The sequence below is a fragment of the Pseudonaja textilis genome, chromosome 15 (genome assembly GCF_049901715.1).
Source record: "Pseudonaja textilis isolate UNSWEBS1 chromosome 15, rPseTex1.2, whole genome shotgun sequence".
NCBI lineage: Eukaryota > Metazoa > Chordata > Lepidosauria > Squamata > Elapidae > Pseudonaja > Pseudonaja textilis.
The window spans coordinates 2,539,760-2,560,222 of NC_142004.1; the positions used below are offsets into that span (position 1 = coordinate 2,539,760).

Consider the following 20,463-nt stretch of genomic DNA (forward strand, 5'->3'; position numbering starts at 1 on the left):
ACAACAACTGGTGGGCCAGAATGTCCTTGTCACCCAAGATGCCGGCAGAGCAAAGCCAGATTCATTTCATCTCCAGGGTTCCTTTGTCCTTCAAACTTATCTGGGGGAGGCTACAACTCTCTGCTCAAGGAAAGCCAAGAGGAGGAATGATTTAAGGGCGGATGTTCTGCCAACAACCATTAACACGAAGGCTGGGATCCTACAGGCACAAACAAACCCCACAGCATTTCCACAAAGAACAGCTACGTTCGTGGACGGTCCGAATCTTAAGATCAACGGATCAGCATTCAGCAGCCTCAGCAACTTAGCTGCCTGCCTTAGTACACCAGGGAAACATGGGAGTTGAAGTCCACCCACCTCCCGCCCAACTCTGTTAATCGGTAATCAAAGCATTTTCAGAGATGACCAATGCTTGGGGGGTTGGACTAGATGACCTACAAGGACCCTCCCAACTCTGTTAATCTGTAATCAAAGTGTTTTCAGAGATGACCAATGCTTGGAGGGTTGGACTAGATAACACACAACACAGACAAATGACTTTATCTTGTGTTGACTTTGTTTATCTGTGTTCCTAGCGTCTTCCCAACCGTGTGTGTTTTGCTGTGCCTTCAAGTCTGAAATTCCTGCTTCGGCCCTGCCAAACTCATTACTTCAGTTTGGCTTGTTTGGACTTTAAGTTACAGTTTGTGTTGACCATGTTTTGGACTTGATTCTCTGCAGCCAAAGGCTGTTCCTGGGAGAGTTTTTCTCCAGCCCAGAAGGTAACCTGGACATTGGGGGCAAAGTTGGAGATAATAAAGGGACTCTTGTTGATTATCTGACTGTGTTGCTTTTGTGCCACACCCCTTTGGGTCATCACACTGGGTCAGAATGGAATGACAGAACCGACATGGAGCAAAAAACACCAGCATCTGATATCACATATCATTACAGTGACAAGGATAGTCTTTGGCCAAAACTGGAAATCAACAATGATACCCACGGACCTGGCAATAACTGATAAAATCTACCAATGTGCAGAAATGGTTAGACTAACCATGTTACTAAAAAACAAGAAAGAAGCTTGTTTACAATTTGGAATATGCGGTACAAATGGTTGTATAAAAAGGAAGTAAAGATGTTAAGTGAAATTGATTAAGTAAACAACAAGAGAAAATGGAAATAAGGATAAATGTATATGTGGCTATGTATATACAGTATGCAAAGTAATATAATTAAATAAATATTGCATTATAATTGTAACAATAACATAAATAAGGAAGGATTTCGGAAACAAGCTATAGATTTACTTGTAGCAAATGACCTTAATTGACACTAATAGAAATGTACACTACTATGAAGACATTGCAAAAATGTGAGAACGTGTTTCTGTTTTTTTTTAAATATATTTTATTTTTATAAAATATATGCAATCAAGTTTGGTGCGATTAACCTTGAGTTTGTATCTGTTGTGTGCTCTTGTATTGTTATGGTTGAAGCTGAAGTATTCATTGACCGGTAGGACATTGCGATGTATGATTTTATATACTATTCTTAGATCGGACCGAAGGCGGCGTAGTTCTAGGTTTTCTAGGTCTAGAATTTCGAGTCTGGTGGCATAAGGTCTTCTGCAACGAGTAAAGGAGTGGAGAACTCTTCTTGTGAAATATTTCTGGACTTTCTCTACTGTATTATTATCAAATACGTAATGCGGGTTCAAGACTGATGAGCTGTATTTGAGTATTGGTCTAGCAAATGTTTTGTATGCGCTAGTTAGTAGTGTAATATTACCAGAGAAAAAGCTACATACAACCAGCCTTTCACACTTACAGCTGTAAGGGCATCCTTACGGTCAAAATTCAGCTGCTTGGCAACCGACATATATTTACGACCGATGCCGGAGGTCGCACACAATCTGGCACTTGTGACCTTCCCGGGTCTGCTTCTCCACTGGCAAAGTCAAAAGGGAGTGAAACGGGGTTGATTCAAACAATCTCGTGGTTTCACTTCCCACAGCAGGGATGAACTGAACAATGACGGCAAATGCAACCCCAGCATTAAACTCACCCAGCCTGCAAATTTGCGCTCCTCCACAAAGGAGAACCTGATAGGGTGATTCTGGGACGGCCGTTTCGACACAAAGCATTATTTTGAGCATGGCTGCTTCAAACGCATTGCGAAGAAGAGGAACTGAGATTATTAGGGGGCTGGAGGCTAAAATATAGGAAGAACGGCCACTGCAATTGGACATGTCTGGTTTAATGAAAAGAAGGTTTAGTAACCCCCCGTCCTGGACAAAAAGCACCCCCTCTCCTGTTCATGCACTGAATCGGCGTGTGTTCCAGTATTTGAGGGGGGGCAACTGGACAGCAATTCATCTGGAATGGTATGGAGCAGGGGGGCTGGACTAGAAGACCTTCGGGGTCCCTTCCACCTGTATTCTGAGTCTGGTTTTTTGTGCCCTGAATCCAGTGATACGTCTGAGGAACAGTTGCTGGAACTGGGTATATCTAGTCCGACAAAGAGGAGGATTAAGGGGTGACAGGATAGATAGCAGTCTTCCAATATTTGAGGGGCTGCCCCAAAGAAGAGGGAGTCAAGCTATTCTCCAAAGTACCTGAAGGCAGGACAAGAAGCAATAAGGATGGAAACTCATCCAGGAGAGAAGCAACCTGGAACTGAAATGTCCTAACATACAGAACAATTAACCAGTGGGACAGCTTGCCACCAGAAGTTGTGGATGCTTCGTATCAATGGAGCAAATAATTAATTTATCTGCTTGACAAATTTAAGAAGTTCTTTCTCCCTCTCTCTCTCTCTCTCTCTCTACCTATCTATCTACCTGTCTGTCTGTCTATCTATCTATCTATCTATCTATCTATCTATCTATCTATCTATCTATCTATCTATCTATCTATCTATGCATGTGTGTATTGTGGCTGTCAGTTGTGTTAATTTATTTGCTTGACAAATTTGGCAAGTTCTCTTTTGTGTGTGTGTGTGTGTGTGTGTGCATGCGCCAGATCAGCATATTGCTGTACATTCACAAGGACAAGTCAAGCAGCATCTAAGGACACCGCCTGAATAAGATGAGACCAGGCAGAAAATGCACTTTAGCTGACCCCAAGGACATGCCTTAATGTAGGTTACGTAAAATGATTTGAGACACAGAATTTTCTCCGGGTCACCTGGGAGCCACCTGAATTCACACCACGCATACTCAATTTCTCCTCTGAGCACACAAGCTGAGACACTCAAATCTGTTCATAGAGCGAACATCTGAATTAAAGACCCCGGATTTAATTCCAGGTAGTCCTCGACTTACAACCACGATTGACGTCGGTAAAATGAGTCAGTTGTCAAGCATCTGAATTTTGATCATGTCACCATGGGGAAGCTGTAATGGTCATAAGGGTGAAAAACGTGGCAAATTGGCCATGGCAAGTTGGCCATGGCATGTTGGCCATGAGTTGACCTTGAGGAATTGGCCATGGCATGTTGGCCATGAATTGGCCATGAGGAGTTGGCTGTGGTGAGTTAGCCATGGCATCTTGGCCATGAGTTGGCCATGGTGAGTTGGCTGAGGTGAGCTGGCCATGAGTTGGCCATTGCGTGTTGGCCATGATGAGTTGGCTGTGGTGAGTGGGTCACGGTGTGTTGGCCATGAGTTGGACATGAGTTGGACATGCGTGTTGGCCATGGTGTATAGGCCATGATGAGTTGACTGTGGTTAGTTGGCCATGCAATGAGTTGGCCATGCAATGAGTTGGCCTCTTCATCCTAGGGCACGCAGGGAGGAACGGAGAAGGGAGCAACGTGGGTTGTGTGGCTTACAGCGGGAGGAAAGGGCCCTGATTCCCTTCATAAGCTGTAGCTGGGAACACAGTGTTTAAAAAGGGAAGCTGCGTGCAGCACACTGTTGGGAGCAAATTGTGAATGATCTGGTATCACTGAGGCTTATCTGGGTTCCTGGCGTCTTCCTAACTGTGTATGTTTTGCTGGCCTTTCAAGTCAGCAATTCCTCCTCCTGCCCTGTCACGTGAATTACTGCCGCGTGGTTTGTGTGGATTTTTAGTTACAGTTTGTATCTACTTTATTTTCAGACTGAATTTCCTTCACTTAAAGGCTGTTCCTGGGAGAGTTTTTTTCCTCCAAGGTAACCTGGACATTGGGGGCAACGTTGGAGATAAGAAAGGGACTCTTATTGCTTATCTGACCGTGTTGCTTTTGTGCCAAGCCCCTTCGGGTCATCCCAACAACTGACAATTATTTGCTACCCTAAAGTTGATTAAAGCCCTACCAAAGGATTACCGGATGACATGCAGCGACGTAAAAGTTGGGCCAAACTGAAAACAGGAGCACAGTTATTAATTTCTGGAGTAAGAGAAGCAGCTGGAAAAATTATCTAGAATTCAAAATTGATCCGTTTTGAACGTGAATTTCCCCCCCTTATAAATCTGTAAATCCGGTGTTTTTGACAACCCTTTCATTCCCAGAATTCCCCAGCCCACACGGGGTTGGAGATGAACTCCCAAGCCTTGCCAAGTTGGGAACCATGGGCCTCGAGTAGAGTCCCCACCTGGGAGGGGATGACGGGGAAGGAAGTCCAAGCCTGCCAGCCTAGAACCATGGGAGCTGGGGCCAGCGTCCAGGGAGGTGGACCATGGGAGTTGAAGTCCAACCCTTGCCAACCTGCGAACCCTGGCAGCCGAGGTGCCTGGGCAGGGGACGATGGGAGAGGCACTCCAACCCACCCAACGCCCCCCCACACCCCCAAGCCAGCAAAAGGCGCTCCCCGGCAGGGGCGCATGGATTCCACCGTACCTGTAGTAACTCAGCAGCCCGTGGCTGAGCACGAACCAGCGGCGCTGGTAGCCCTTCAGGTAGTTGGTCCACTTGAAGAGCCAGCCCCGGTAGGTGTCCGACGGGCCAGAGGCGGCGGCTGCAGCGGTGGGGCAGCTCTCCTTGGCCAGGAGGCTCATGACGGCAGCAGCGGCCCGGCGGCGGGGGCGAGGCGGCTGCTTGCAAGCCAGGCACGGGACGGCGCCCAGCAGGGAGACCAGCCCGCGGCTGCCGGCGCTGCACAGCGGGCCCACCGCCGCCGCCGCCCCGCCGCCCATAGGCGCCCCGCCGCTGCTCCGCCTGCGCCCGCGGGGCTCGCCCGACGCCGTCGCCAGGGCTGGGCAGGGACGGGGAGGGGGGAGGGGGCGTGGCCACGCCACCCAGGGCACGCCCCCTCGCGTCAGGGGCGGAGCGCTCCTCGCTCCCCCGACCCTCCCTTCTCCCAGCCAGCCGGGACTTCAACTCCCAGCGTTCCCTCTGATCTTTCCCGTTTCCTCCCCCCCCCCCGCCCGCTTGCCCTGGGAGGGCATTTCGGGAGTTGAAGTCCGCGGCGACGCATCTCGCCGTCCCGGAGGAACCCAGCGATCCTTAGACTTAGAGGCCGCTTTAGATAGATAGATAGATAGATAGATAGATAGATAGATAGATAGATAGATAGATAGATAGATAGATAGATAGATAGATAGATAGATAGTGCTTTAACAGCTTCCCTCCCCGCATTGGGGGAGGGGGTGTCTTCAAACTTTGACAGCTTTAAAGACTTGTGGACTTCAACTCCCAGAATTCCTGAGCTAGCTTGACTGGAGAGGGAATTCTGGGAGTTGAAGTCCACAAGTCTTTAAAGCTGTCCAGTTTGAAGACCCCTGATCTATCACCTATCAATCTATCATCTCTCTCTCTCTCTGTACCTACCTGCCTATTTACCTATCTATGTATCTATGTATCTATCACCAATCAATCTATCCTCTATCCTCTATCCTCTATCTATCTAATATCTATCATCAATCTATCTACCATCTATCATCAATCAATCATCTATCATTCTATCATCAATCTATCTATCTGTCATCAATCAATCTATCATCTATCTATCTATCTAATTATCTAAGTCTATCTCTCATCTGTCTATCATCTATCACAAGGGTCTTCAAACTTGGCAAGGGAGTTCTTGGCAACTCCCAGAATTCCTGAGCTAACATGGCTGGAGGAGGAATTCTGGGAGTTGAAGTCCACAAGTCTTAAAGCTGTCAAGTTTGAGGACCCCCCTGGTCTAAGCGGTTTACAGAGGTCGGCATCTTGCCTCCAACCATCTGAGGCCTCATTTTAATGACCTTGGAAGGATGGCAGTCTGAGATACGGTTCATCTCCACCTTTTCTGCCCATCTCATGTCCCCCCATCTGGGTCCTGATGATTAAACTGCCCCCTTACAGTCCCAGGAACTGCACCTTCTCGGTTGCAGCTAGATTCACTTAACCGCCACAAGCAAAAAATCAAATCATTGGGCGACTCTGTTAGAAATTCTGTTTATATATAGCACTGCAGAGCAAACGAAGAAGTGGTGGGATTCAATTTTTTTTTACTACCAGTTCTGTGGGCATGGGTTGTTGGGCGTGGCAGGGGAGGGATACTGTAAAATCTCCAGTCAGAGTTGGTATTTGCTGATTCTCCAAACTACTCAAAATTTCCGCTACCGGTTCTCCAGAACTGATCAGAATCTGTTGAATACCACCTCTGAAACAAAGGGAACAATCACCATGTGCTTTACTCCTCAACTATTTCACTGTAGCAGGAAACAGGAAAGTCTACTTAGAATGAAAAAGCATAGAGTATATATCATGGATCCAAACTTGTAAACACTGCCATCTACTAGGTGTTATTCTGGGATGACAGAGCTATTTAGCTGGGCTGGGCTGGGCTGGGCTGGGTTGAAGACTTTTTATTAAGAAAACCAACGGGATCGGGGGAGGGTTTTCAACACAGTTTTATTCTGATGAAATGGCGCGGTAAACGCCATTTCCCCAGCGTGATTCCGGTTATCGGAGGCTCGGCTTGTCCGAGGTTTTTGCAGAACTGGAGAGACGATTTCCCATGGTAAAAGTTGAGCCTAATTCTCTCATCTGGTTCCGTTGGTCGATCTCTTCCAACATCTTCTGATAATAGTCGTATTCTTTCTTCCACCGGAACGTCTTTTTTTGCTGGTTCTGGAGAAATCTCCTTTTCATTTGATCGAACAGATTCTCGGCTTTCTTTTTCCTACGTTCAATTTGCTGTTTCTGGAAAAGATCAATCAGCAATCAATGTTTTAGGCAAGGAAGTAACGGTCTGTCGTAAGGGCGAGAAAAGAAAAAGAAACAACAGCCCAAAAGTCACGGTTTCTTTTCAGTGCCGTTGTAACTGGATTCCTGACATGCTCGGATTCCTGACCGCTGGTGGGAATTCACGCAAGGTTTCAAAAAAAACGTACCTTAATGTCCTGGACCCGCTGAACGCTAACATTGTCCTGGATAATCACCTTAGCCAGGTGGCTTTTGGGAAGGAACCTCTTCAAAGCAGCTTCGCTACAAGTTTGCTGGCTGGAGGGGGAGAAAGTCAGCTGGTTAGAAGGGCAGCACCATCACCCGAGGGGCTGAACAACGACCTGTGAACTTTGGCGCAATCAACTGCCCAGAGTTTGCTGGCTTCAGGAAAAGGATGTACCCTTCTCCTTCCCTTCTTCCTTTCCTCTCCTCCTCTCCTCTCCTGCTCTCTTCTCCCCTTCCTTCCCCTCCCCTCTCTTTCCTTCCTTCCCTCTCCTCTCCTCCTCTCCCCTTCCCACTTCCCTCTCCTCTCCTGCTCTCCCCTCTCCCCTCCCTCTCTTTCCTTCTTCCTCTCCTCCCCTCCTTTTCTTTCCTCCTCTCCTCTCCCTCTCCCTCCCCTTCCCCTCTGCTCTCCTCCTCTCTCCTCCCCACTTTTCCTCTTTCCTTCTTCCTTTCCTCTCTGCTCCCCTTTTACCCCCCTTTCCTTCTTCCTCCCCTCTTTCCTTCTTCCTTTCCTCTCCCCTCCCTTCCCCTTCTCTCTTTCCTTCTTCCTTTCCCCCTCTCCTCTCTTCTCCTCTGCCCTCCTTTCTGTCTCTCTCTCTCTCTCTCTCTCTGACACTTTTTTTGGGGGGGCGCGCGCAACCGCCGGTCGACCGGAGAGGAGAGGGGGCCGAGGAGGGTCTCTGGCAGGAGGAGGAGGAGAAGCGGTGCCTCCCCCTCCCCATCTCTTCCCCCTCCCTCTCCCGCCGCCCCCCTTCCTCACCTGTACAGCACCAGCACTTGGTGGTCGCGGGGCTGGAAGAAAGTCACGACGGGCTGGGGTGCCTCCGGCGGCTTCTCCATCGCCCGAGCTCCCGGCGGTTGAGTCAGCCGGGCCGAGGCGGGCGGCAAGCGGTCACAATGGGTTGGCTCTCCCCGGTTGCCGCGGAAACCGACGGCCGGGCTCGGCGGGGGCTGAGCGGCGTCTTCTTCGCGCGGCGCCTTCTGCTCCGGAGGCTGCGGCGACCCGACGGCCGAGAGAGAGAGACACACACACACAATCACACGCACACACACACCGCGTCCCCGCGGCGCGGGTGTGGGGTAAGGCGAGGGGCGGGAGGGCACGGGGATGGAGCCTCCAGAGGCAAGAGCAGGCTACCTGGACTGGCCAGACGCTCCCGGGCAGCAGCATCCTTCCCTTGCTGGACCAAGCCGGCTTTCCATCCCGGTGGGCAGAGCCACCTGCCCACCTCCCCCTGGAAAGGGACACCTCACATAGAATAACAGAGTTGGAAAGGACCCTTGGAGGTCATCTAATCCAACCCCCCCTGCTCTGTTCCAAATACCAGCCTCTACCTAGGAATCGAACTCACAGCCTCCTGATTGTGAGGCGAAAGCTCCACCTAGAGGCCTGTCCTCAGAGGGGCGTTGGGATGTGGTTCCCAGTATCCCCAGCCCCCCCCAACCCAGGCCAAGGGTGATGGGATCAGGAGTACACACCCCCCACCCCAAAAAAGCTACTCTTTCCCACTGTCATTCAGGACTGAAAGGCTGGCTCCATGTGGACCGGAAGCATTGAAGGCATTGAAGATGTCTGGATTTCCAACTCCCAGAATTCCCCAACTAGCACCTCCGCTGGGGGATTCTGGGAGTGGAAGTCCACACCTCTTAAAAAGCTTTTCAGGATGAAAAACCAAAGCTGAAAAATACGGCCTTTGGACCACCAATGTTCTAATCGCCAACCATGATGTGCTTAGACCAGAGGCCTCCAAACTGGGCAACTTTAAGACTTGTGGGCTTCAACTCCCAGAATTCCTGAGCTGACATGACCGGAGGAGAAATTCTGAGAGTTGAAGTCCACAAGTCTTAAAGTTGCCAAGTTTGAAGATCCTTTGAATAGATAGATAGATAGAGGTAGAATAGATAGAGAGAGAGAGAGAGAGAATAGATGGATAGAGGGAGAGAGAGAGAGAGAAAGATAGATAGATAGATAGATAGATAGATAGAATAGATCAAGGGTCTTCAAACTTGGCAACTTTAAGACTTGTGGACTTCAATTCCCAGAACTCCTGAGCTAAACATGACTGAAGGAGGAGGAATTCTGGGAGTTGGAAGTCCATGTGTCTTTAAGTTGCCAAGTTTGGGGGACCTCTGGCTTAGATTCTCTTAGCCCATAACCCAGAAAAGGCCTGTTGTGTATGTTGTGTAAGTGATCCAAAGCCGCCTCTTTGCACACCAGCCCTCACCGACCCCGCCGCTTCCTTCTTCCCTAGATACTTTCGCAAGTTTTCACGCAACCCGGAGACAAAAGACATGTGAAGTTTCTCTGGAAAGGTACTTTCGCAAAGGTAGGCTTTTCAAAAGGGGCCAAGCCCACCCTTTCCCCTCCCCCCTGGGGTGGGGGGTGAGGAGAAGGCCGGGATGATGGCTGCCACCATCCTGTCACGCAGCTTCTGAATCCATCGCTCTAAAAAAAACGGGGGTACGCATTTGGAGTGCAGGGACCGGCGTTCGTCTAAAGGAAATAAATAAAAATAAGTTGAAAACAAATAGCTGGGAGCCCATGTCCATGGACACTCCCAAAGCTTTGGATAATGACAGCGCTCTGGTGTATAACTTTTACGGACAGGAAGTTCAGAAAAGCTGGAAGAATGTGTGGCTCTCAGACAGACAGACAGACAGACAGAGACAGACAGACAGGTTTGTGGGTCAGCAGCATATCACAGAATCCCAAACCTGGAAAGGATTTTCCAGGTTTTCTAGTCCGATCCTTTGCTCAAGGCAGGAGCCTTAAACCACACATATACTGTACACACACACACACACAAATACACACTTTATATACACACACAAAACACATGTACATACCCACTTATATATCCCATGAGGAACACCTTAAATCTCTCCTGTTCCATCCTTGGACGTTTGTCAAACTCTTTTATACATTTTTAATCCTTCCAAGGCAGGTGAAAACTAACCATTTAGGAAAAACAGAGAAAAATAACCTTGGATTGGTTAACAAAGTGATGTTAAAAGTGTTTTTTTTTCCTCCCTTTCTTATTTTGACTTTATTGGAAGACAAAATCTAGGATGTTCCAGGAGAGGAAACATCCCAGCTACATTTGATTGGGGACTCCAGTAAGAGGCGACTGGTTTTAAATCCCAGAATTAAATGTGCCACGCAGGTACCAGTCCGAGGGCCTCTCCCCCCACCCCAATAACGGGAGTTGTGTTCCCACAATTGCACATATCCTTTGAGTAATCAGGATAAAGAAGTCACTTAGAGCTACAATGAATTATGTAAGCTTGCCAATTTTCCTTCCCGCTGCGGCAAACAATTCCAGGCAATAAACGAATCAGTCGCGCCCTATAAATCCTGCGCAAAGCAGAAAATTAGATAAATCGATCTCCACCGTCCCTTCCCGGGTTACAATTCCTGGATGGATTAAATCCCCCCTGATGCTCAGATGCTCCATCAACAGCCCTGTGAGTTTTAAATGGGAGATTCTCAAGTTTTAAATGGGAGATTCTCAAGTTTTAAATTGGAAATTGCACAGTTTGCAGCACCGATTGAAAACATGTACGTGTGTTTGGGTGTGTGGCTTAGCGTGATGGGGCAGCCTGCTAAGAAAACACAGGTCACAGTTCTCCAACCTTGAACCAGAGGCCACCCCAGTTGTCTGAACCCTGCCTTTGAGGGTGAGTTTTCTGAGCACTGAGCACTGATGATATTGCCTAGTTGGGTCGTGAACTGCCTGCTAGAAAACAAGCCAGCTCAGAGAAATGCCCAGGACCCCCGAGTCCTCCTCCTCCTTTCGATCCACAGTTTGAGAATTTCCCTCTTCCCTTTTTCTCCTCTCTCCTCTCTCTTTTTTTCCCCCTTCCTTCCTCAGCTCCCTTTCGGCCAAAACCAATATAAAAAAAAAAAAATTGGAAGTAAACATGACGCCGCCTTCCCCTGAAACGGACATCTAAACACTCGCCTTGATGAACGCAGTTTTTGGCGCCATCCCCATCCTCTTGAGGAACCCGTCGGTCTACGGCTTGTCCCGCATCACCAACAGCCTCTTCATCAGCAATGGCGAGGCGGCCAACAACAAGCTCTTCCTTTATGCCAACCGCATCACCACCATAATCAACGCCACGGTGGAAGTGATCAACACCTACTTCCCGGACATTTACTACATCCACGTCCCCGTCCTGGACTACCCCACCGCACGCATTTACGACTTCTTCGACCCTGTGGCGGACAAGATCCACGCCGTGGACCAGAACCAGGGCCGGACCTTGGTGCACTGCGCCGCCGGCGTCAGCCGCTCGGCCGCCCTGTGCATTGCCTACCTGATGAAGTACCACTCCATGTCTCTCTCGAACGCCCACAGCTGGGTGAAATCTTGCCGTCCCGTCATCCGCCCGAACCTCGGGTTCTGGGAGCAGCTGGTCGAATACGAGTATCACCTCTTTGGGAAGAACAGCGTGAAGATGATTCAGTCGCCTTTGGGCCTGATCCCTGACCTCTACGAAAACGAGGTTAGAGGCATGATTACGCTGTGAGAGACGCGGCGCGGGTGCGTGCGACCCCAGCCAAAGGTGGCCCCCTCTTTAAACTCCCACGCGTGAACTTGGGCAAAGTTTGAAACTGTCATGCAACCCATCTTGGCCAGAAAAAGGGGAATTTTTTTTTTTAACCAGGGGGGATCTCCTGCGTGGTTGTTTTTTTCTCTCTCTCTCCCTGTTCCATAAATAAAAAACAACGGATAATTGGAAGGGGAGGGGGAATCTATCTATAGCCATATGTATATATAAAACGACACCATTAAATGATTGACTCCTTTAACTTTGGGCTCTGGAATAAATCCTGCAGCAAAAAGGCTTGGCTGTTTGGAGAAATGTGGCTTCTCTGTTGGTTATGGGGTTCAGACAAAGCAACCAGCGGTAGCCACAGAGCTTTTGAGCGCGATCCTAAGAAACCCGCTTTTGATGAAGTTTTGGTGCGTTTTTTTTTTTCCAGCCACGTTTCCAGGAAAGCGATGAGTAGGATCCTTAACGTCTGACTTTCTTCCCTGCTTAGAAGGAGTTGTAGTATCTGGCTCTCTCGTTCAGCCTTCTGGCCGCTTTTAGGACGAAATCTTCTCCGATAATTGTTTTACTTGGGCATGTAGCATTTTTACCTTATTAAATATTTCGACTTCAACGCATTAGGCTGCTTGTGTTTCATGGCTCGCTTTGACAAACAGTTCTCTCCTCCTTCTTCCTACTGTGCTTCCCTGAAAATAAGACCCTGTCTTATATATATATTTTGGCCACCAAAAAAGGCACTAGGTCTTATTTTCGGGGGAAGTCCTCCTTTTCACCCCTGGCCGCCTTTTTGCTGTCGGAGGCCTTCAAGAAGTTCTTCTTCTGCGGCCAGCAAGGCTTTCCTGAAGGCCTCTGCAGCCGATAACAGAGTTCTGGATCGATCCAGAGCTTTGTTATCGGCCTACAGAAATAGGCCTGTGAGGCAGGTGTCAGGGTGTGCGAGGCCTGGCTACAACTGTCCAAAGGTAAGTAGTAGGGCAGCTCCACCCTCCCATGCCTACCCTAGCTTAATTTTTCCCCGTGCAGTCTGGAGTGGGTGGGATCTTAATTAGGGCTTACTTTGGGGTAGGGTTTATATTCGGTGCATGTGTAAACCTCAAGCCTAGGACTTACTTTCAGGATAGGTCGTATTTTCAGGGAAACGGTATTTTCCATGATATTTTTGACCATGGGCCTGGAGGAGATGGTATTCACCAAGAAAGTTTCTGGGGGATCCCAGAAGAGAGGATAAGTGTCCCATTGGAAAGAAAGCCCCCCCCAAATTTTCACCCTGTTTGATATTTGTGTAGCTTTAGAGCCAAACGAGAGCTACATAGAATTGTTACGAGTCTGTTTAAGGCTTAGAGACAGTTGTAATAAAGGAAATACATTCAGCAGAAAGTTCGTTTCACTGTGTTTTCTCTCCTCTGCTCAGCCGCCCATCCAAAAGTCCCAGGAAAACCAACACTTTTTCATAACCTGACAGGTGAGATGCAGGAACTGCCAGGTGAGATTGGGAGCACCCTTACAGGTGTGTCTCCCACCACCTGGGCAAAATGAAGTTGCCCGACTGCACATGCAGGAAATCCCACACTTACAGAAGCCCACAGTTACAACGGTACTGAAAAAAGTGACTTATGACCGTTTTTCACTCTTACGACCCTACGATCAGGTGATGAAAATTCAGGTCCTGAGCACAGAATTCCCCTTTCCAGTCACGTTGGGCAAAAAGATCTTTTAAAGTTTGAAACGGGGCATCGGAAGGCAAAGGGTTTTAGATTCCACCAATATTCCCACGCTTCAAGAAGTCTTTTTCTCAACTCCTACCACCAATCCACAAGACAACAGCATGGACAGAAACTTGGAGAAAAGGGTCATTGTTGTGGACTGTTGTCCGCCAGCCATTCCAGCAACTGAATCAGAGGAGGAGGTGACATGAGAATCAGGGAGAGTCTCTGAGGAGGAAGAGGGGATGGAGCTGTCAGAGAGAGAGAGAGAGAGAGAGAGGTGGAGCCTGGGCCATCCATCAGCCCTCAGATGGAGAGTCAACAGCCCCCCAGGTCTGGAGGTGGCTGATGAGGAAGAGGAGGAACAGCTGGGCCCAGCGCAGAGGTGGTATTCAGCAGGTCCTGACCAGTTCTGGAGAACTGGTCGCGGAAATTTTGAGTAGAACCGGCAAATCCCAGCTCTGACTGGAGATTTCACACTATCCTTCCCCTTCCACGCCCACCAAGCCACACCCACAGAGCCAGTAGTAAAAAAAAATTGAATCCCACCACTGGTTTAGTGCCTGATGCGTGGATGCACAGAAAGCAGAGGAGAGGAGAGCGGTGGAAATCTATGGGCTGGTCCTGGGCCCAGTGCCTGATGCGTGGATGCACAGAAGGCAGAGGAGAGGAGAGCAGTGGAAATCTATGGGCCGGTCCTTGGGGCAGGAAGGGCCAGGTCTGGAGGTGGCTGATGAGGAAGAGGAGGAACACCCTTATGCAGTGCCTGACCGCAGGTGCACAGAAGGCAGAGGAGAGGAGAGCAGTGGACATCTATGGGCCGGACCTTGGGACAGAAGAGCCACCGCTGCTAGCGAAGCCCCACCTTAGCTCTGGGGATAAAAGGCAGGGGGCGGAGATGAATAGATGTGACAGACAGGATATTCATCTTCCAGCCAGCCAGATCTGTTCGCCTGCGAGAGAAACGTTTTGCCGAGACTGCCGGCGGTCCTGATAAAGGAATCTTTTGAATTCACATCAGAGGGTTTGTCGTGTTCGGGGAGCAGGTCAGAAGAGATCAGCTCTCTCTTGGCAGCGTGGAGTCTACACAATTCAGCCAAAAGTTGGCACATCCGACATGATAAAAGAATCCCTGGTGTAGAACGGGATCCAGACTTCCAGAAGGCACCTGAGAGAGCAAATAGAAACAAAAGAAAGCAGATCAGGAGAAGAGCAAAATGTTTGCAGACACCTGTATTAAAAAGGGAACTCTTCCCTTTTTCGGCTCCACACCTGCTTGAGTCCGACCAAGTCAAGCAACAAGGTGCCAGCCTCCGAATCCGAGTTGTCCATTGACATTTGTGCCGTCTCTCCAGAGGTGGCATTCAGCCAGTTCTGACCAGTTCTGGAGAACCGGTAGTGGAAATTTTGAGTAGTTGGGAGAACCGGCCAATCCCGCCTCTGACTGGCCCCGCCAACCCCATCTCTTCTCCGCCTCCCATGGAGTCCCAGCTGATCAGCTGGGTCTCCTTTGGTTGCCCTGCCTAGGAGAGCGGAGCTGGAAAGCAGGTTACTGGGGTGGGAATGAAGATTTTGCAGTATCCTTCCCCTGCCACGCCCACCAAACCAAACCACACCCACCAAACCACACACCACGCCCACCAAGCCACATCCACAGCTGATTGGCTGGGTCTTCTTGGGTTGCCCTGCCCAGGAGAACGGAGCTGGAAAGCAGGTTAGTGGAGTGGGGAGGGAATGGGGATTTTGCAGTATCCTTCCCCTGCCACGCCCACCAAGCCACGCCCACGGAACCAGTAGTAAACTTTTTTTGAATCCCACCACTGTTCCAACTCCCAGAATTCCCTAGGCAGGAGGTCTTCATTTTTTTAATAAAAAAAAAAAACCGATAGAAATTACCTCAGGTTCTCGGTTTACCTCTGCGAGGCAAACTCCGCAGACACGATTAAGTTCACTTTTTGCAAGCGTCACGCAAGGTTCGCTCACAGGCAGCGGTGGCAGAAGCTGTAAATTCCAGCAGTTGGGGTAAAAAGGACAAAATTAAGAGGTGCTTCTTGGTTTTCTCTCTTTGATTGACACTCCAGCTCTGCGTGGCTGCAGGAAAGTCCCAGGTTTATTTTTTAAGACCAAGGGAAACGCGAGGCTCAAACTTTGGAGAATTTTTTCCCCCCACACAACCTTCTTTAAGACGCGCAGATTTCAGTTCCCAGAATTCCCCTCGTCAGCTGTTTGGGGAACTCTGGGAGTTAATGCACCTGTCCCTGCCTATCAAAACAATAAAATAATGAGCTAGATGCAGCCATCTTTGGAACTGACCTAAAGCTGTTTCTTCCACCTGATTTTAGTGGCTTGGAAAATTACCAGCTTCCAGTCCCAATATTGTTTTTAAAAAGACGCTTCCATGCTTCAACCCAGCCCTGCAGCGAGATGGCTGCCAAACAGATTTAATAAACAAATTTAATAAATAAATTTAATAAAATAAATCTATCTTCCAGAAGTCAGTGGGTGGGGGTCCCTGTGGATTTTTAGCAGCCCAGTCTTTCAGTGAGCTGCAAATCCCCTGAAGTCTCCAGTAAAATAGAGCGATATATAAATATTCGGATCAATAAATAACTGCAGACATTTTCTTTCCTTAGAATTTCTCAGAATAAGAGAATTGGAAGGGGCCTTGGAGATCTTCTAGTCCAACCCCCAGCTTAGGCCAGAAACCCTACACCCTGGGACCCGTTCTTATCCCCTCTTCCCACATCCCCATTTCCCCCTCTTTTAAGTCCAAAGAGCTTTTGAGCAGAGAGTGGAATCCCTTACCAACGTCTGGAACACAGAACGACCAACCACGAGAAAAGACAAGAGGTTATTCCAAGCCAAATCCACCTCGCGCAATGTTTGCAAGAGCAGCTCGCTTGTCAATTTCCGAGCGCTCACGGCGTCTCCCAAGTGCTTGGAGATCTGATAGATCTCGGACAATCCTGCGGACGAGAACAAACATAGAAGGGAATTCTTTAGAAGCCCCTCCAAGGGAGAGGAGCAGTTTGGTGTAAGGGTTAGGGGCTTTAGTACAGAACAGTTGAGCTAAGCCACACCCAGGCTCCTTGCTGTCTCCTTCTTGCTCACACAGCAAATGCTGCTTCAGTTTCCAAACAGCCCTCAACTCTCTCACACACTGACCGTACACTAGTCAGATGAATTCCAATGGATACTGCTAGGCAAAGGCAGACTTTCCCCGCCTTATTTTCCTCTCCAAAAACTAAGCCCGACCACATAGTTTCGTAGCAAAACACAGGCATCGAGCTAGTCTCCAATTTAGTTAGTATGTTCACATTTGCGGATTATTGGCACATCTTCAAAACTTGGAACGAGTAGGTGAGATCTTCAGGAAATTCAAAACAGGAAAGAGAGAGAAAAGGCACATCTGCTGTACCCCAAATGTAGGCTGTTCCAGGAGTAGAAAGCAACACCTCTCTACAGACAGATGGCTGGCTGATGCCTGCAAGAATTTCATTGGCCTTCCCGATTACCTGTCCAGGGGACACAAGGAGACAGGTGAGCACATTCCAAGAGACAATCATTTTCACACATTCCGTTGGATTTTTAATCCAGTAGTAACTCAACAACTGCAGGGATGTCACTTATCAGCTGTGGGAAGGAAGCCCATAAAACGGGACTTAACCAATGCCTCACTTAACAACATCAATTTGGGGGATGAATCGTGGTCGAAAACCGAGGCCGTGATGGCGATTCCTCTCACAGCCGTTCCAAGTCTTTGTTGTTGTTTGAAAAATGAAGGGGATGCGTAGCAAACCATTTTAATTTTTCCCCCCCGAAAGTCAGTCGAAAACTGGGCCACGGGTAGTCCTCCTTTAGTAGCCACAATTGGGACCAGCCGCTTGGTCATTAAATGAAACCACAGCTCTCCTTATGATCTTATCTCAGCTCACCTTTTGTTTTACAGACCTGCGAAAGTTGTATATGTGAGGATTGGTTGCACAGTTAGGTTGTTATCCCCGTCCTAACTATGAATAGTGGCTCAGTGGGACACCTGCCAAGTGAGGACCGACCGCATGGCTATTTGATGGCTTGCCACCACATGGCAGGAGTTCCGTTTCAAAATATTTGCAGAGCAGTCTGTGTGTTGTGGTTCGCCGGCAGCCGGTGCAGACGGCAGTGGAATCGGACAGTGGGGAAGAACGGGGACCAGTCCGGGAGTCTGGAGAGGACTCAGACGAGGGTCCTGCGTCCCATGCAGAGATGGGGCCAGGACCATCTGGGAGTGGGGTGCTGACTCCCGAGTCTCCGGAGTCTGGAGCAGCGAGGAAGAGGAACAAGGGGAGCCTGTTCCCAGTGCGCGTATATGCAGAGCTGCCAGAAGGTGAGAGCAGCTGAGACAAAAGGGGCAACTCAGGCGTAAAGCTTGGAGGTGATTGCCGCTCCCCTAAGGGATAAAGGACAGGCAAAGGTAGAGAAACCTTTGCAGGAAGCAAAGTCAGATTAAACCTTGAAGCTCTGCGTGGACTTTGTACTTCACTTGGCTTTTTACAGTTCCCTGTGGCACTTTAGTTGTTGGCAGCCATTCAAAGGAGAGAAAGGTGGGTGCTTATCTCGAGGGACTGTTTGGGACTCATTACGGGCTGGGAATGCACATAATTCCCAGCATTGAAATAAAAAGAGAGTTGTTTGGACTAAGCGTGTGCTTAATTATGGTCTCAGGAAGCCTGGGTCAGAACACCGCGGAAAAATCTCAGTGAAAACAAGAAGCAACGGGTAGAAACTAACCCAGGAGAGAAGCCACCTAGAACTGAGGAGAAATTTCCCAACAGAACAATTCATCAGTGGAACAACTTGCCTCCAGAAATTGTGGACATCACAAAACTGGCAGTTTTAAAGAAGAGATTGGACAACCAATGACATAGGGCTTCCCGCCTGGGTAGAGGGCTGGACTAGAAGATCTCCAAGAACCCTTCCAACTCTGCCATTCTGTTATCTTAACATTGGCCCAGACTGAAATACCAAGCAGTTGCAATTACTTGGGCAGAACAGCAGAGGGGAGAAGATTCATTAAGATCCACGTTGGCCGATACAGTTAAATGGAGAAAGAAAGAAAGAAAAAAAATGTGATGCAAGCAAACTTTTGAAAGCTTCTTACTCCGGAATTGCCAAGAAAGAAACAAAGAATTGCAAACCAAAGGCTGTTTGCAGAAAGTGCAAGAAGAGAACTTTCTCTAGGACAACATAATTTCCAACCACCTATTATAAGAAGCGGTAGGAATTTAATTGATGGAAGGGAAAAGGACACAGAATTCCAGAATTCCCAAGTCGAGTGTAGGAAAAAGGAGAGTGTGGGGCATGGACATTTTGTTAAGAGAAAAATAAGCCATGCAGCCCATCTCGAATGACAGATGGAGGCTTGGAAGGGGAAGAAACATGACAGACAAAAAAGTGGCATTCGAAGAGGAACACAAAACGCCAACCTTGTGTATCTGCTGCAAACATCGAATCACATGTGCAGTTGATGAATTCATCTGGTTGGACGGTCTGGAAAGGAACGATTTCCTCAGTAATCCAATTTCCAGGTTAATGATAATTCACATGTTCTTTCCTTTTCCCTTCTTATGGTTAGATTATCCCAGAAATAAAGCTACTTTTTCATCGCTTTTTGGGGGGAGCACGGCAGGAAAATCTTTGTTTGCTCCAATTTCTTTCAAAGTTGCATTCCCAATCTGGAATCTTAGACGTGCTCTCAGTCTACATAAACGATCTGGAACATCTCAAATCGTATCAATTAACCTAAAGGGCACGGCCTGTTTTAGAAAGGTGCAGCACCGTCTTTCAACACCTTGGCAAGTCCAAGATGCGTGGACTTTAATTCCCAGAATTCCCCAGACTGACTGTGTTGTCATGGTTTGCCTAGGTCAGGGGTCTTCAAACTTGACAGCTTTTAAGACTTGTGGACTTCAACCCCCAGAATTCCTCCTCCAGTCATGTCAGCTCAGGAATGCTGGGAGTTGAAGTCCACAAGTCTTAAACATGCCAAGCTGCCATGGCAGGATCTTCAAACTTGGCAAGTTTAAGACACGTGGACTTCACAATTTTGGAGACCTCTAGCCTAGGTGAATACACTGGTGTGAAAATTGAACTATTCAGAACAAAAAATGGCTTCCCCGCCATCAATTTCCTTACTACATCTACACCTGTATTAACCTGAATTTTATTCAGAGGTAATACCTAAATATTAATGGAACCTAAGAAACAGAGGAAAACTCACCAAATTCTTGGACTTCCCAAAGAAAGTTACTTACTCGCCTACTTGGAATTCTTGCACTTCTTTTAACAGAAAGGAGATAAATTTAACACCTCTCAGGTTTACCTGTCCTGGAACCTAGCTAGGACTTTAGGTCATGTGACAAAACCAGGATTCTGATCAAGCAGGTTTCCCCACTTGAGGTCAGTTTAATCTGTTCCGGGAAATGGGAAAAAAAGCTTCATGAATAAGAGGCGCTCAAAAGGTCAGTATTCAGTTACCGCTTTTCTCTGATATTCACCGGGATCCTCAGCTGGAGAGTTGGTAACCGACGCATTTTCCACGCAGGAGGAAGTAGTAGTTTCAGTTTCCGAGGCAGGTGATTTTTTTAAAAAACATGGTTAGGTCATGGAAACAAAATAAAATCAAGCTCTGGTTTCACTTTTTAAAAGGAACACCCGCAAAAGGATTTCGCCAGATTGTTATATTCAGGTTTCTAAATGCCTTAAAAGCAAGGGTCTTCCAATTGGGCAAGTTTAGGACTTGTGGACTTCAACTCCCAGAATTCCTGAGCTGACATGACTGGAGGAGGAGGAATTCTGGGAGTTGAAGTCCACAAGTCTT

At 48.3% G+C, this 20,463-nt stretch overlaps 4 protein-coding genes and 1 long non-coding RNA gene across 9 annotated transcripts in view; 1 reads left to right on the forward strand and 4 right to left on the reverse strand.

The window, feature by feature from the left end:
• Window positions 1-5,209, reverse strand: part of OSBP2 (oxysterol binding protein 2) — a 50,169-nt gene extending 44,960 nt beyond the window's left edge. Inside the window, exon 1 of one of the 2 annotated variants that reach the window (XM_087913069.1) lies at window positions 4,804-5,209. In XM_087913069.1, the coding sequence (XP_087769195.1) occupies window positions 4,804-5,099 (296 nt within the window). In that variant the 5' untranslated portion in view covers window positions 5,100-5,209. The remainder of the gene's footprint in view (window positions 1-4,803) is intronic. The other variant, XM_087913070.1, reaches the window with a different exon arrangement.
• The window catches only part of LOC148124622 (uncharacterized), a 125,965-nt gene that overhangs the window by 50,327 nt on the left and 55,175 nt on the right, over window positions 1-20,463 (reverse strand). The gene's annotated exons all lie outside the window — the stretch shown is intronic.
• C15H5orf52 (chromosome 15 C5orf52 homolog) lies at window positions 6,803-9,404 on the reverse strand. Its single transcript, XM_087913083.1, has 3 exons — window positions 8,102-9,404; window positions 7,287-7,395; window positions 6,803-7,095 (listed from the first exon to the last, which is right to left on the reverse strand). The coding sequence occupies exons 1-3, from the start codon at window positions 8,179-8,181 to the stop codon at window positions 6,856-6,858; spliced, it is 429 nt and encodes a 142-aa protein (XP_087769209.1). The 5' UTR covers window positions 8,182-9,404; the 3' UTR covers window positions 6,803-6,855.
• DUSP18 (dual specificity phosphatase 18) lies at window positions 9,595-12,556 on the forward strand. 3 transcript variants are annotated; one of them, XM_026722199.2, is made up of 3 exons: window positions 9,595-9,668; window positions 11,214-11,850; window positions 12,332-12,556. In XM_026722199.2, the coding sequence occupies exons 2-3, from the start codon at window positions 11,308-11,310 to the stop codon at window positions 12,356-12,358; spliced, it is 570 nt and encodes a 189-aa protein (XP_026577984.2). In that variant the 5' UTR covers window positions 9,595-9,668; window positions 11,214-11,307; the 3' UTR covers window positions 12,359-12,556. The 3 variants fall into 3 exon arrangements, with proteins under 3 accessions (XP_026577984.2, XP_087769208.1, XP_087769207.1); XM_087913081.1 differs by lacking the exon at window positions 9,595-9,668 and adding an exon at window positions 10,999-11,019; XM_087913082.1 differs by lacking the exon at window positions 12,332-12,556 and having other exon boundaries at window positions 11,214-12,000.
• Window positions 13,071-20,314, reverse strand: LOC113450886 (synergin gamma-like). 2 transcript variants are annotated; one of them, XM_087913080.1, is made up of 7 exons: window positions 20,141-20,314; window positions 19,864-20,053; window positions 19,070-19,133; window positions 17,023-17,119; window positions 16,410-16,570; window positions 15,501-15,605; window positions 13,071-14,772 (listed from the first exon to the last, which is right to left on the reverse strand). In XM_087913080.1, exons 3-7 carry the CDS (start codon window positions 19,118-19,120, stop codon window positions 14,662-14,664), a joined length of 525 nt encoding a protein of 174 aa, XP_087769206.1. In that variant the 5' UTR covers window positions 19,121-19,133; window positions 19,864-20,053; window positions 20,141-20,314; the 3' UTR covers window positions 13,071-14,661. The 2 variants fall into 2 exon arrangements, with proteins under 2 accessions (XP_087769206.1, XP_026577985.2); XM_026722200.2 differs by lacking the exon at window positions 19,864-20,053 and having other exon boundaries at window positions 20,121-20,314.